We start from the raw sequence: 15,057 nt of genomic DNA on the forward strand, positions 1-15,057 counted from the left end.
ATGATGAAGATGATGATGAAGGGGAGGAGGAGAATTGAGAAGGAAGAAAAGAGATGATGCTGATGAGGAGGAGGAAGAGAAGAAATGAGCAAAAGGAGTGATTAGGAGGACCAGGAGGAGGAGGAGAGGGAGGAGAAGAAGGAGCAGATGGAGGAGAACAATGAAGAGATAGAGGAGGTGGAGGAGATGGAGGAGGAGAAGGTGGAGAAGGAGGAGTTGGAAGAGGAGGAGAGGAGATGATGAAGGAGGAGAAGGAGGAGGAGAAGAAGCAACAGGAGGAGATGGAGGAGGAGAAAAAGGAGAAGTACAGGAGATGGAGAAAAAGAGGGAGGAGGAGAGAGATGAGCAGGAGGAGTAGAAGATGAAACAGGAGGTGGAGAAGGAAGAGATGGAGGAGTAGAAGTAAGGGAAGAGACGGAGGAGGAGATAGAAGAGGAGGAGGTGGAGGAGAAAGAGATGGAGGAGGAGGAGAGATGATAATGACGATGATGATGATGATAAAAAGGAGGAGGAGGAGAGATGAGGAACAGTAGGAGAGATGTTGATGAGGAGGAGGAGAAGAAACAAGAGAAGAGATAAGAGGAGGAAGGAGAGAGGAGGAGGAGAAGGAGATGGAGCAGAAGGAAGAGGAGATGGAAAAGGAAGAGGAGAGGGAGGAGGAGGAGGAGGAGAGAGATGAGAAGGAGTAGGAGAAGCCGCATAAGTAGGAAGAGGAAAACGAAGTAGGCGTGACACTAGGGTGTTGAAGAACGAGGGGAGAAGGAGGGGGAAGAGGAGAAGAAAGAGTAGTAGAATAGGGAGAAGAAGAGGAGGAGATGGAGGAGGAGGAAGAAAAGATGGAAGGAGGAGGAGGAATGAGAAGAAGGAAAGTAGAGAAGGAAAAGGAGGAGAAGATAGAGGAGGAGGAGAGATGATGATGTTGATGAGAAGGAAGAGAGGAATGCATGAGAAGAAGGAGATGGAGAAGATGGAGGATGAGGAAGAATTGGAAGAGGAGAAGAGGAGATGAAAAAGGAGAAGAGGGAGGGGTAGGAGGAGGAGGAGAGAGAGAAAGAAAAAGTAGATGAAGGAGAAGTAGGAGAAGGAGGAGGAGGGGAGCCGGAGGAGGAGAAGATGCAGGAGGGAGGAGAAGATGCCGAAATAGGAGAAATATGAGATGGAGGATAAGGAGAAGAGGGAGGAAGAGGAGGAGGTTAGGAGGAGAATGAGTAGAAGATTGAGGAGAAGGTGAAGAAGAAGGAGGATTTGGAGGAGGAGGAGAGAGAGATTAGGAAAAGAAGGAGAAAAAGCCGGAGAAGAAGGAGGAGGAGATGGAGGAGAGATGATGATGTTGAAGAGGAGAAGGAGGAGGACAAGGAGAACGAGGAGGAAGAGATGGAAAAAAAAGGAGGTGAAAAAGGAGAAGTAGGAGGAAAAGGAGGGGAGAAGGAGAGTGAGGAGAAGGAGTGAGGAGAGGTAGGAAGAAAAGGAAGGGAGGGAGGGGAGGAGAATGGGAGGAGGAGGGATGATGATGAGAGGAAAAGGAGAAGGTGGAGGAAGAAGAGACGGAGGAGGAGGAGAGAGAGGATAAGAGAAGAAGATAAAGGACAAAAAAGAGGAGATGGAGGAGAAAGAGGAGAAGTAGTGGGAGAAGGAGAGAAGGAAGAGGGACGAAGAGGAGAAGGAGGAGGAGGAGGAGGAGAAGGAGGAGGAGGAGGAGATGGAGTAGAGATGATGATGTTGAATATGATGAGGGAGAAGAAGAGAAAGAGGAATTGGAGGAGATAGGGAGAAGAAGGAGGAGGGGATGGACAAGGAAGAGGAGGAAGAGGAGAAGAAGGAGAAGGAGGATCAGAAAATGAGGAGGTGGAGGAATAGGAGAGAGATGAGGAGGAGGAGAAGATGGAGGAGGAGAAGGTTGAGGAGGAGGATAACAATGAAAAGGAAGAGGAGAATTAGAAGCAGGAGAAGTAGGAGGAGAAGGAGCAGGAGGAGATGGAGGAGTAGGAAGAGGTGAGATATTTGGAGGAGGAGGTGAATGAGCAGCAGGAGGAGAAGATGATGTAGGAGGAGGAGGAGGAGGAGAAGGAGGATCAGGAGATGGAGGAGGTGGAGGAAGAGGAAAGAGATGATAATGATAAGGAGATGGAGGAGGAGAATTTGAGGAGGAGGATAACAAGGAAAAGGAAGAGGAGAAGTAGAAGCAGGAGGAGTAGGAGGAGAAGGAGCAGGAGGAGATGGAGGAGGAGGAAGAGGTGAGATATTCGGAGAAGGAAGTGAAGGAGCAGCAGGAGGAGGAGATGATGTAGGAGGAGGAGGAGGAGGAGAAGATGGAGGAGGAGAAGGGTGAGATGGAGAAGGAGGAGGAGGAGAAAGGAGGAGGAGGAGAGATGAAGATGATGATGAGGAGAAGAATGAGGAGAGGGCAGAGGGGGGAGGAGAAGGAGGAGGAGGAGGCGGAGGTAGAGAAGGAAGAAAAAAAGATGGAGGAGGAGGAGGAGAACGAGGCATATTAGCATGGCATGTTTGTTACAATCAATGAAGCATTACTAAATTTTGTCCATGAGTCACTCAGATTTCCTGAGTTCCACTGGTGTAGGATTCTGCTTAAAGACCACCCACCTCCATGAAGGTAGCATGTCCCCTTTGGCTCTTCATCATGACAGTGCCTAGACTTCCTCATCTTTGATGACCTTGATAGCTTTTAGGAGCACTGGTCAGTTATGCTATAGGATCTCCCTCTACTGGAATTTGTCTAAAATTTTTCTAATTATCATCCTGGGGTCACTGGTTTCTGGTAGAAGATGACAAAAATTAAAGAGAAATTTGTATCACACCATGGCAAGGGCACATGTCAACATGACCTGTCACTATTGACCTTGACCTTGATCAGCTGGACAAAAAAGAGTTTGTAAATTTTCTCCACTTTAAAGTTACCAGCATCAAATTTTTTTTTGGGGGGGGTACTGAAGATTAAACTCAGTGCATTCAACCACTGAGCCCCATTCCCAGGCCTATTTTGTATTTTAAGACAGGACCTCACTGAGTTGCTTAGCACCTCACTTTTGCTTGTAATATCCAAGCCTCATCCTTCCAAGTCAGTGGGATTACAGCAGAGCACCAGCATGTGTTTTTTTTTTGTTTGTTTGTTTCTTTCTTTATTTTTATAATTTTATTTATCTATTTGTTTCTTTTTTGTGCTTAGTGATTTGAACCTTCATGCCAGGAGAGCTCTAAATCACATTCCCAGCCCCCCAGCAGATATTTGAACTAATATTTTTTTTTTCTTTACTCTAGTAAAATGGTCTTCATGTTCATTGAAAAATAAAATAAAATGAAACCAAAAGAAATAGAGCTTCTTCTTTTCTTCTTCCTCCTCCTCCTCCTCCTCCTCCTCCTCCTCCTCCTCCTCCTCCTCCTCCTCCTCTTCCTCCTTCTTTTTTGAGACAATGTCTTGCTGAATTGCTTATGGCCTTCCTAAGTTACTGAGACTGGCCTCAACTTTGCTATCCTCCAGCCTCAGTCTCCCCATCCACTGGGATAACAGGTGTGTGCCACTGTGCCGTGCTTAGTAGCAGAGCATTGGAAAGCTTTCCCTCTGAATATCTGAGAAGAAAGCACTCTCCCCCTGAGAAGCACATCCCTGCTGGCTTTCTGGACCAGATCATTTCTGAAGCAGTATATGAAGGGATTCAGCAGGCGTGACACTAGGGTGTTGAAGAAAGCCACTCTTTTGTTGAGGGTCAGGTGCCCTGTTTGAATGGGCTTCAGGTACATGATTATGAAGCTCCCATAGCTGAGCGACACCACCAGCGTGTGGGAGGAGCAGGTAGAGAAGACCTTGCTGTGGCCCCCAGATACGGGCAGGTGCAGAACAGTGTGAATGATGCAGCAGTATGACAAAACCATCACAAGCACAGAGCTGACCAGGGTGCATATAGCCATCAGGAAGCTGACCAGCTGCAGAATCCTGGTGTCATCACACACCAGCTCCAGCAAGAGGATGCTGTCATAAAAGAAGTGGTTGAGGATGCGGGGACAGCAGAAGTGCAGGAAGAACATTCAGGCACACAGCACCCCAAGGACCAAGACGCTGGTGACCCAACAGGCCAGAACCAGCCAGCTGCACACCCGGGGCTTCATGAGAGTGGGATACTGCAGCAGGAGGCAGATGGCCAGGTACCGGTCACCAGACATAACAGCCTGTAGCAAGGACTCCACTGTGCCCAAGATGAAGTAGAGCCTTGTTTGCATAAAGCACCTGGCACGGGCAATGGTCCTGTGACCAGAGAGGAGGTGGGCCAGCATCTGTGGGGTGACCCTGGACGTGAACCTCACCTCCAGCAGGGAGAAATGGTGAAGGAAATAGTACATAGGAGTGTGCAGGCGGCGGTCTGCCAAGGTCAGGGTGATAATGAGCAGGTTGCCCAGGAGTGTTAGCATGTAATGACTAGGAGCACCGTGAAAAAAAGGAGCTGGAGCCCTCGCACATCTGTGACCCCTAAAAGCTCCAAATCCAGCACAGCAGTGAGGATGGGTTCATGAGGTGCCATTGCCCAGGCACCAGGCTGGGAGTGGCTGCTCTCCTAGCCTGGTCCCTGTTCTTGCTCCTGGCCTATCTTTAGTCTCTTGGTCTATGTGACTTTTTGGAAATGCAGAGACAGTCAGTGCCTATCCTGCTGCTCTGTGGAGACGAGACAAGTGACATTTATTACATTGCTGGTCATGGTGTGGACACCACAGGAAAGCTGGCTTATGTAGCTCACAATGACATCACTTCAGGTAGTAATACTTACATTCATCATGAGACTTAGCACCTGCTTTTTCCAAGAAGACTGTTCTCTGATGAGTAAAAAGTGGGTGTGGTGCACACCTGTCGTGCCAGGGACTCAGGAGGCTGAGGCAGGAGGTTCACCAGTTCAAAGTCAGCCTCAGCAAAAGCAAGGCAGTAAGCAACTCAGTGAGACCCTGTTTCTAAATAAAATACATAATAGGGTTGGGGATGGGGTTCAGTCGTTGAGTGCTCCTGAATTCAATCCACAGCAACCCCCTGCAAAAAGCAAAAAACAACAACCACAAAAATAAGAGAGATATAATGTGGGATACAAACAGGAGACACATATATACTTGAGCACTGTGTAGTAGTAACATTAAAAAAAAAAAAAAAGGAAAGCCAGGGTCTAGAGCAAACCGCTGTCATCCCAGGAACTTGGGAGGCTGAGGCAGGAGGATCACAAGTTTAAGGCCAGTCTCAGCAACTTAGCGAGACCCTGTCTCATAATAAAAATAAATTCATAAATAAATAAATAAAAATATTTAGAGGTGTAGCTCTGAAGGGCCTGGCTGCCTGCTTCCCGGTCTTGTGGCTACACATGTGCCCGGGATGGCTCCTGGTGATCAGCCAGGAGGAGGTGCTGTGGCCAGTGAAGGAAGAGGCGGACCACCTCCAGGATAGGTCCAGGACTCTCCCGCCCTCGTGGACAGCTTGTGCTTCCCTTACAGACTCTGGGGTGGGTGTACAAGTGAACTCACTCCACCCTAAGACCTTTATCTTGATTGGCTCCTGTGCAGTATATAAGCTGTGTGTACTTCCTGAATGAATGAGATCCTGCTTCAACTCATCTCCCTGGAGCATCTGATTGTCCTCCAGCGAGGAAGGGCTGGGTTCAAGCCACCAGTCGACCTTTACCTTTCTTGGCTTGTCTTGGTTGGGGCGTTCTTTCCCACTTCTCCCGCCAGTCAGGAGGAGATAGGGGACTAAAAACCCCAACATCTAGTGCTCGAACAGGAACACCGAACCCGGACACCAAACCCGGATGCCAAGGAAGTATCGGCGATCCAAGCCAAGGGAGTTTCAAGGTAAGGGTATCCCTGGAAAAGATGGGGCAATCTTATACTAAGTACAACGACCCTGACTGGGAAGCCATTGTTAAGGAGCCTCTTGGGTCACAGCGACTCAGTCCTCTCACTGCCCAGGAGGAGAAAGATTTAAAAGCTTCCTCTGACAATGGCCTCCTAGATCTTTTTGATCCCTGGCCTGGTCCTCTTGGTTCCACATCAAGTTCTCCTGTCCCAGAACACATGATAGAGAGATGGGATGGGGAGTGGCCTCCGCCATAATATCACCTCTCCCGCCATGGAAATTCTCCACCCTCTTGTGGAAACCTGGAAAAGCCGGGGAAGCTGCCATCTTGTATGGCTCTCCTGGTAAATGCTTATCCTGGGGGCCATAGACCAGCCTTATGAGAGGCCCAAGACTTGAAAGAACTCAAAAAGGCCATCTCAAAGTATGGACCTAATTCATCCTGGGCCAAAACCCTCCTATCCTATGGGACACAATGAAAGCAGTTTTAAGAGGGAAATTCATCACCTGGAGGTCATTCCTCAAAAAAAGAAAAAAAAAAACAAATAAATGAACTCACACTTCATCTCAACACCCTAGAAAAGGAAAAGCAAAAAAACAGCAAATGTAGTAGAACTCAAGAATTAATTAAAATCAGAGCAGAAAGCAACGAAATTGAAACAAAAAATAATTGAAAAAATTGATACAACTAAAAGATGGTTCTTCAAAAAAATAAATAAGATCAACAGACCCTTAGCCATGCTAAAGAAGAGAAGAAGAGAAAGAATTCAAATTACTAACATACTGTACGAAAAAGGCAATATCACAACAGACACTACAGAAATACAGAACATAATTAGAAAGTATTTTGAAAAGCTATATTCTAATAAAATAGAATATAGTGAAGATATCAATAAACTTCTTAAGTCATATGATCTGCCCATACAGAGTCAGGAGGATACACGCAATTAAACAGACCAATTGCAAAGGAGGAAATAGAAGAAGCTATCAAAAGACTACCAACTAAAAAAAGCCCAGAAACGGATGGGTATACAGCCGAGTTTTACAAAACAGTCAAAGAAGAATTAATACCAATATTTTGAAGCTATTTCAAGAAATAGAAAAAGAAGGAGCTCTTCCAAATTCATTCTATGAGGCCAACATCACCCTGATACTGAAACCAGACAAAGGCATTTCAAAGAAAGAAAACTACAGACCAATATCTCTAATAAACTTAGATGCAAAAATCCTCAACAAAATCCTGGTGAACCAGATAAAAAGGCATCTCAAAAAAATTGTGCATCATGATCAAGTAGGATTCATCCCCATGATGCAAGGCTGGTTCAATAAATGGAAATCAATTAATGTTATTCACCACATCAATAGACTTAAAGATAAGAACCACATGATCATCTCGATAGATGCAGAAAAAGCATTCAAAAAGTACAGCATCCCTTTATGTTCAAAACACTAGAAAACAGGAACGTACCTCAACATTGTAAAAGCTATCTATGCTAAGCCTCAGGCTAGCATCATCCTGACTGGAGAAAAACAGAAGGCATTCCCTCTAAAATCTGGAACAAGACAGGGATGCCCTTTCTCACCACTTCTATTGAATTTAGTTCTTGAAATACTAGCCAGAGCAATTAGACTGACAAAAGAAATTAAAGGCATAAAAATAGGAAAAGAAGAACTTAAATTATCACTATTTGCGGATAATAAGATCCTATATCTAACAGACGCAAAAGGGTGTAGAAAGAAACAACTAGAGCTTATAAATTAATTCATCAAAGTGGTAGGATATAAAATCAACACGCATAAATCAAAGGCATTCCTGTATATCAGCAACAAATCTTCTGAAATGCAAATGAGGAAAACCACTCCATTCACAATATCCTCAAAAAAAAAAATACATGGGAATCAACCTAACAAAAGAGGTGAAAGATTTATACAATAAAAACTACAGAACCTTAAAGAGAGAAATAGAAGAAGGTCTTAGAAGATGAAAAATATACCCTGTTCATGGATAGGCAGAACTAACATCATCAAGATGGCGATATTACCAAAAGTTCTCAAAAGTTTAATGCAATGCCAATCAAAATTCATATGGCATTTCTTGTAGAAATAGATAAAGAAATCATGAAATTCATATGGAAAAATAAAAGACCCAGAATAGCAAAAGAATCTCTAAGCAGGAAGTGTGAATCAGGTGGTATAGCGATACCAGATTTCAAACTATACTCCAGAGCAATAGTAACAAAAACAGCATGGTACTGGTACGAAAACAGGCGGGTGGACCAATGGTACAGAATAGAGGACACAGAGACTAATCCACAAAGTTACAACTATCTTATATTTGATAAAGGGGCTAAAAGCTGCAATGGAGGAAGGATAACATCTTCAACAAATGGTGCTGGGAAAACTGGAAATCCATATGCAACAAAATGAAACTGAATCTCTTTCTCTCGCCAAGCACAAAAGTTAACTCAAAGTGGATCAAGGAGCTTGATATCAAATCAGAGACTCTGCGTCTGCTAGAAGAAAAACTTGGCTCCAATCTACATATTGTGCGGTCAGGCTCCAAATTCCTTAATAGGACACTCATAGCACAAGAGTTAATAACAAGAATAAACAAATGGGACTTACTTAAACTAAAAAGTTTTTTTTCTCAGCAAGAGAAACAATAAGAGAGGTAAATAGGGAGCCTACATCCTGGGAACAAATTTTTACTCCTCACACTTCAGATAGAGCCCTAATATCCAGAGTATACAAAGAACTCAAAAAACTAAACAATAAGATAACAAATAACCCAATCAACATATGGGCCAAGGACCTGAACAGACACTTCTCAGAGGAGGACATAAAATCAATCAACAAATACATGAAAAAATGCTCATCATCTTTAGCAGTCTGAGAAATGCAAATCAAAACCCCCCTAAGATACCATCTCACTCCAGAAAGATTGGCAGACATTATGAAGTCAAACAACAACAAGTGCTGGCGAGGATGTGGGGAAAAGTGTACACTTGTACATTGCTGGTGGGAATGCATATTGGTGTGGCCAATTTGGAAAGCAGTATAGAGATTCCTTGGAAAGCTGGGAATGGAACCACCATTTGACCCAGCTATTCCCCTTCTTGGACTATTCCCTAAAGACCTTAAAAGAGCGTATTATGGGGATACTGCTACAATGATGTCCATAGCAGCATAATTCACAATAGCTATACTGTGGAATCAACCCAGATGCCCTTCAATAGATGAATGGATAAAAAAAAGTGGCATTTATACACAATGGAGTATTACTCTGCATTAAAAAAATGACAAAATCATGGAATTTGCAGGGCAATGGATGGCACTAGAGCAGATTATGCTAAGTGAAGCTAGCCAATTCCTGAAAAAACAAATGCCAAATGTTATCTTTGATATAAAAAGAGCAACTAAGAAGAGAATAGGGAGGAAGAGCATGAGAAGATCACCATTAAACAGCAACAAGAACAGGGAGAGAAAGAGAGAGAGAAGAGAAATTGCATGGAAATGAAAGTAGACCCTCATGGTTATACGAAATTACATTCAAGAGAAAGTGAGGAAAAAGGAAAATAAACAAGGGGTAGAAATTAATTACAGTAGATGGGGTAGAGAGAGAAGATGGGAGGGGAAGGGGAGGGGAGGGGGTATAGTAGAGGATAGGACAGGCAGCAGAATACAACAGACACTAGTATGGCAATATGTAAATTAGTGGATGTGTAACTTATGTTATTCTGCAATCTGTATATGGAGTGAGTATAAAATTGGAGTTCATAACCTACTTAAATCAAAGTGTGACACATGATATGTCAAGAACTATGTAATGTTTTCAACAACCAACAATGTATTTTTAAAGGGAGGGAAGAACAAACTAATTCAAGTTAAAAGGCAAAAATAAACCCAAATGACTGAAAATGGAAATCATATCTGATTAACTATCATCTTTGAGTTCTCATAGGAATTAGCCAATTTTATGAGACTTTCAAATAAGAACTAACACCAACACCTCTCAAATCATTCCATGCAATAAAAGAGAAGGGAACTTTTTCAAACTCATTCCATAAAGCTGGTATCACCCTGATACCAAAACCAGACAAAGGCACACCAAGAAAAGCAACCTCAGACCAATAACCCTGATGAACTTAGATGCAAAAATTCTTAATAAAATTCTGGCAAAATGCCTACAAAATCATTTTAAAAATCTAGAGTCCTATGATCAAGAGGGGTTCATCTAAAAAATGCAAGTTTGGTTCAATGCAATAGAAATCAGTAAATGTAATACATCACATCAATAGACTTAGAGACAAGAATCATACTTTCTGAATAGATGCAGAAAAAACTTTGATAAAGCACAGCAAGTGTTGATGTTCAAAATTCTAGAAGAACCAGGGATATAAGGAACATGCATTGTAAAGGCTATATATGCTAAACCCAATGCCAACATCATCCTAAATAGAAAGATTGAAAACATATTCTCTTGAAATACTGGTACAAGATAAATGCCTGTTTCAGCACTTCTTATTCAACATCATCTTGAAACTCTAGCCAGAGCAAGGGACAGAAGAAAGAAATTAAAGGAACATGAAGAGAAAAAGAAGAACTCAAACTATCTTTATTTGCTGATCACATGATTCTATATTTAGAGAAACCAAAAATCTCCACTAGAAAACTTCTAGAACTCACAAATGAATTTAGCAAAGTAGCGGGATGTAAAATCAACACCTATAATTCAATTGAATTCCTATACATCAGTGATGAATTGACTGAAAAAGAAATTAGGAAAACTACCCCATTCACAGTAGCCTCAAAATATATATATATTTGGAAATCAATCAAAAGAGATAAAAGACTTTAACAAGAAAAACACAGAACTCTAAAGAATATAATTGAAGAATACCTAAGGAGATGGAAAGATCTTTCTTGATCTTAGAGAGGCAGAATTAACATTGTCAAAATGGCCATACTGCCACAAGTGCTACACAGATTGAATAGAGTTCCTATTTAAAATCCCAGTAACATTTTCCATAGAAATAGAAATAATCAGTCATAACATTCATTTGGAAAACACAAGAGGCCCAGCATAGCCAAACCAATCCTTAGCAAGAAAAATGAAGCAGGAAACATCACAATACCAGACCCTTAAGTTATACTACAGAGCTACAGTATCAAAAACGGCATGGTGTATGAGCACCAAGAAGAAAGGTAGACCAATGGTAAGAACAGAAGACACAGAGACGAATCCACAGAAATACAGTGACCTCATACTAGACAAAGGCGCTGAAAACACACATTGGAGAAATGATAACCTCTCACAAAAATGGAGTGGGAAAAACTGAAAATCCACATGTAGCCACATGCAATTAAACCCTTGTCACTCAACCTGCACAAAACCTAACTCTAAGTGGATCAAGAACTTAAGCATTAGACCAGAGACCCAGAGACCCCAATCTACCTCATGTTGGCTTAGGAATCAACTTCCTCAATAAAACTCCTAAAGCGCAAAAAGTTCAATCAAAATAAATAAATGGCATGAAACCAAACTCAAAAGTTTTTACAGCAAGGGAAATGATCAAGAATGTGGGGAAGAGGATTTACAGAATTGGGAGAACATATTTGCCACCCACATCTCAGACAGAGCACTAATCTCCAGGATATAACTCAAAAAACTGAACACCACAAAAACAAATAATCCATCAATGGGCAAAGAAAATGAGCAGACACTTCATAGAGAGAGAAATACCAATGGTCAACAAATATAGAAAAAAATGTTCAATATTTCTTGAGTTTTTTTTTTCTAGCAATTAGAGAAATGCAAACTAAAACTATACCGGGATTTCATCTCATGCAGGTCAGAATGGCAATTATAAAGAATATGAGTAACAAGAAGTGTTTGTGAGGATGTGGGGGAAAAGTTACACTCATGCATGACTGTGGGACTGCAAAGTAGTGCAACCACTCTGGAAATCACGGTGGAGATTGCTCAGGAAACTAGGAATGGAACCACCACGTGGATTTAAAATCAGCGTACTATAGTGATGCAGGCACATCAATGTTAACACCAGCTCAACTCACAATTGCTCACTGTGGAACCAACACAGGTGTCCTTCACCAGATGAATGGGTGAAAAATATGTGCTACATACACACCATGGAATATACCTGAACAAAGAGGAGTGATACACATTGCCAGTCAGTGGATGGAATGGGGGACTGTCATGCTAATGGGAGTTATTCAAACTCCTCAAACTAAAGAACCAATGCTTTCTCTAGTATGTTGATGCTATCTCACAATAAGTGGTAGGTAGGAAAGAATAGAAGTACATTGGATTTGTCAAAGGGGAATGATGAAAAGGGAGGGGCAATCTGAATATAGAAGACAGTAGAATGAAATGGACTTTACTTTTCTATGTGCACATAAATAAATGACCCCCACAAAAAATTTGTGAAATTCAAAAGATAACTCTTATTTGGTAGTGTTTGATGTCAGTTCTTGGTTTGGTGCCCTGTGTCACAGGATGACTCATGTACTCTCAAACTTTCTACATTCAAGTCCTAACTCTCAGACCTTGATACTGAGGTAACATTGGAAGGCAGAACCTTTACCAATATAGTTATGGTACATTCACACGAGTTCACATGGCTTTTTCCTAAAAAGGTGTTACTCACGTCCTTATAAGTTTTGGATTCAGACAATGCTCAGAAGGGAGACCAGAAAAGGATACAACCTCAGGTGGCTATCTGCAAGTCAAGAAGAAAGGACACAGGAGGAAGCAAATCTAAGAAACATTCATCATGGATTTCCAACCTTTTCAGCACTCAGTCTGTAGTATTCTGATCTGATAGCTGTAGCAATCCAGTACACACAGTAATGCTAAATTTGTAAAATGGAGGATGGATTTCTCCTTCCCAGGTGGAGGATATTTAGGAAATTCCTCTGTTGTTTTGGTAAATTTTATGTAAATATAAAAGTTTTCCTAAATAACCATTTTATATTAAATACCTGAATGAATCAAGGTTGGGTGGTGCATAACTGTTATTCCAGCAGCTTGGGAGACTGAGGCAGGAGGATCATAAGTTGGAGGCCAGCCTCAGCAACTTAGTGAGGCCCTAGGCAACTCAGTGAGGCCCTGTCTCTAAATAAAAATGCAAAGGGCTGCGACTGGGGCTCAGAGATTAAGCACCCCTGGGTTCCATACTAATGCCCCCCCCCCAAAAAAAAAAAACAGAAAACCAACCAACTAACAACTGGAATGAACACCCTGCAGCCAAAATCTCCCCTCCTCACTTTTTTTTTGATTTCAAGTTTCTTTTAATGGATCAAGGACCTGGGAATAAAACCAGAGACCCTGCATCTAATAAAAAAAAGTAGGCCCTAATCTCCAACATGTGGGATGAGGCTCCAACTTAGTTAATGCTATAGTATCCCTTGAAAATGGGATTTCCCCTTCCTCTACTGTTTTCTCTTTGCTTTCCACTGTACAAAGTCTAATCTGGGACAGAAAAGATCCATTCTTTATAGAACATATTAGGGCACATAGAGGATTGCCTGCAGCCCTCAGTTTGGGCAATGATTTAGCAGATAAAACTACACATGACATACATATTTTCTCTACACTAGAAGGAGCTACAAATTTGCTCCTCTGTGGTGATGCTCATTGGGGAACTTTTTTTGGCTCTGCCCACACGACCTAGCCAATTGGCCTCAAAAGCAGGAGGAGTGGGGGAGGTTTAGAGGCTTGTGGGAAGCCGGTGGTGGCAGTTGGGCTCTGAGAGTTTTTCCTGAGGAGCTGTGTGGTGTGGTGTGTGTGTTCTAAAAGTAAAGTTAGTTTCTGTTGACAAGTGGCTCCTGAATTATGCCCAGCCAGACTGCAGCATTGAGGCTTGACAGTTCACATCGTTCACATCTCCTAGCACATTACTGGGCACAGACCTAAGCCCACTGACCTGCCCATTGGTCTCCTGGCCCTGATTTACCTGGCAATTCTGCTCATCAATGGCTTTATAGCTTCGGACATTTTTATACCTCAGGGGGAAAGGTGGGATGACGTGACGTGTAAATTGCTCATCTGCCTGTACAGGTTGATGAGGGGCTTTTCCATCTGTGCCACCTGCCTGCTGAGTGTCCTCCAAGCCATCACCCTCAGCCCCAGGAGCTCCTGCTTGGCAAGGTTCAAACATAAATCCTCTCTTCACAACCTGTGTTTTTTTCTCTTCCTGTGGGTCATCTACTCGTCCTTCAGTAGTCATCTCTTCATCTCATTTGCTACTACCCCCAATTGGACCTCAGACAACTTTATGTACATCAAAGAATCCTGCTCCTTCATCCCCATGACCTTCTTCCTTTGGCACAGCTTGTCCATCCTGCTGACCTTCAGGGAAGTCTCCTTTATAGGAATCATGGCCTTCTCCAATGGATACATGGTGGCTCTCCTGTGCAGGCACAAGAGGCAGTCCCAACATCTCTACAGCAGCAGCCTGTCTCCAGTGTCATCCCCAGAACTGAGGGCCACCCAGACAATCCTGCTGCTCATGAGTTGCTTCATAGTCATGTCCATCTTGGACAGCATAATATCCTATGCAAGAATCACACTGAAAGATGATCCAATATTTTACTGTATCCAGATCCTTGTGACCCATAGCTATGCTTCGTTCAGCCCTTTGGTGTTTATTTGTACTGAAAAACGTCTAATTGTTATTTTCAGATACATGTGGGAGAATACTGTAAACATTTCAGTAGGCAGTGGTGAATAAGTTCTGTTAAGGCAAGAAATTGCACTGAATCTAGAGTGATTTATCATGACAGAGTGTTTAGAGTCTTTGGTTTAAATGCAATGCAAAGTCTCGCTCCCTCTGTTAAACCATCCACTTGGACATGCAGGGATTACAATTACATCAATGAAAGCCAAACCATGTGCCTCTCTGAGATATTATGGCAATGTCATATTTCTCACTGAATCCTTAATAGGGGCCTGTGAGTTGGATGTCACTTGTCATAACTTGGGTTATTCCAAACTCTTTTTAGATACATAACAGTTCCAATGGTTTTCAAATATTGCATCATCTCTATTATCTGTATTTTTCCTAACTACATTTGTAAACATATTCTACCACAAAATATCACATGATCCAGCACACAAACAATACACACTCAAAGGCACACACACACACATTTTACATGCAGGGAATCAAATAGTCATTTCCACATCACTGCTC

At 42.4% G+C, this 15,057-nt stretch overlaps 1 protein-coding gene and 1 pseudogene across 1 annotated transcript; one reads left to right on the forward strand and one right to left on the reverse strand.

Moving 5' to 3' along the window:
- Positions 1 to 3,496: 3,496 nt before the first annotated feature.
- Positions 3,497 to 4,532, reverse strand: LOC144374353 (olfactory receptor 6E1-like; annotated as a pseudogene).
- Positions 4,533 to 5,351: 819 nt separating this feature from the next.
- LOC144374352 (vomeronasal type-1 receptor 97-like) lies at positions 5,352 to 14,595 on the forward strand. The gene is made up of 3 exons (XM_078037205.1): positions 5,352 to 5,489; positions 5,719 to 5,838; positions 13,756 to 14,595. Exons 1-3 carry the CDS (start codon positions 5,352 to 5,354, stop codon positions 14,593 to 14,595), a joined length of 1,098 nt encoding a protein of 365 aa, XP_077893331.1.
- Positions 14,596 to 15,057: the final 462 nt, after the last annotated feature.

This window comes from Ictidomys tridecemlineatus, unplaced genomic scaffold (genome assembly GCF_052094955.1).
Source record: "Ictidomys tridecemlineatus isolate mIctTri1 unplaced genomic scaffold, mIctTri1.hap1 Scaffold_645, whole genome shotgun sequence".
Taxonomy (NCBI): domain Eukaryota; kingdom Metazoa; phylum Chordata; class Mammalia; order Rodentia; family Sciuridae; genus Ictidomys; species Ictidomys tridecemlineatus.

Excerpts from the sequence above, each read along its gene's own strand:
- LOC144374352 (XM_078037205.1), top strand. The coding sequence starts at position 5,352 with ATGTGCCCGGGATGGCTCCTGGTGATCAGCCAGGAGGAGGTGCTGTGG. Across the intron at positions 5,490-5,718 it reads CTTCCCTTACAGACTCTGGG|TCAGGAGGAGATAGGGGACT; the intron begins GTGGGTGTACAA and ends TTCTCCCGCCAG. Across the intron at positions 5,839-13,755 it reads CAAGCCAAGGGAGTTTCAAG|CACATTACTGGGCACAGACC; the intron begins GTAAGGGTATCC and ends CACATCTCCTAG.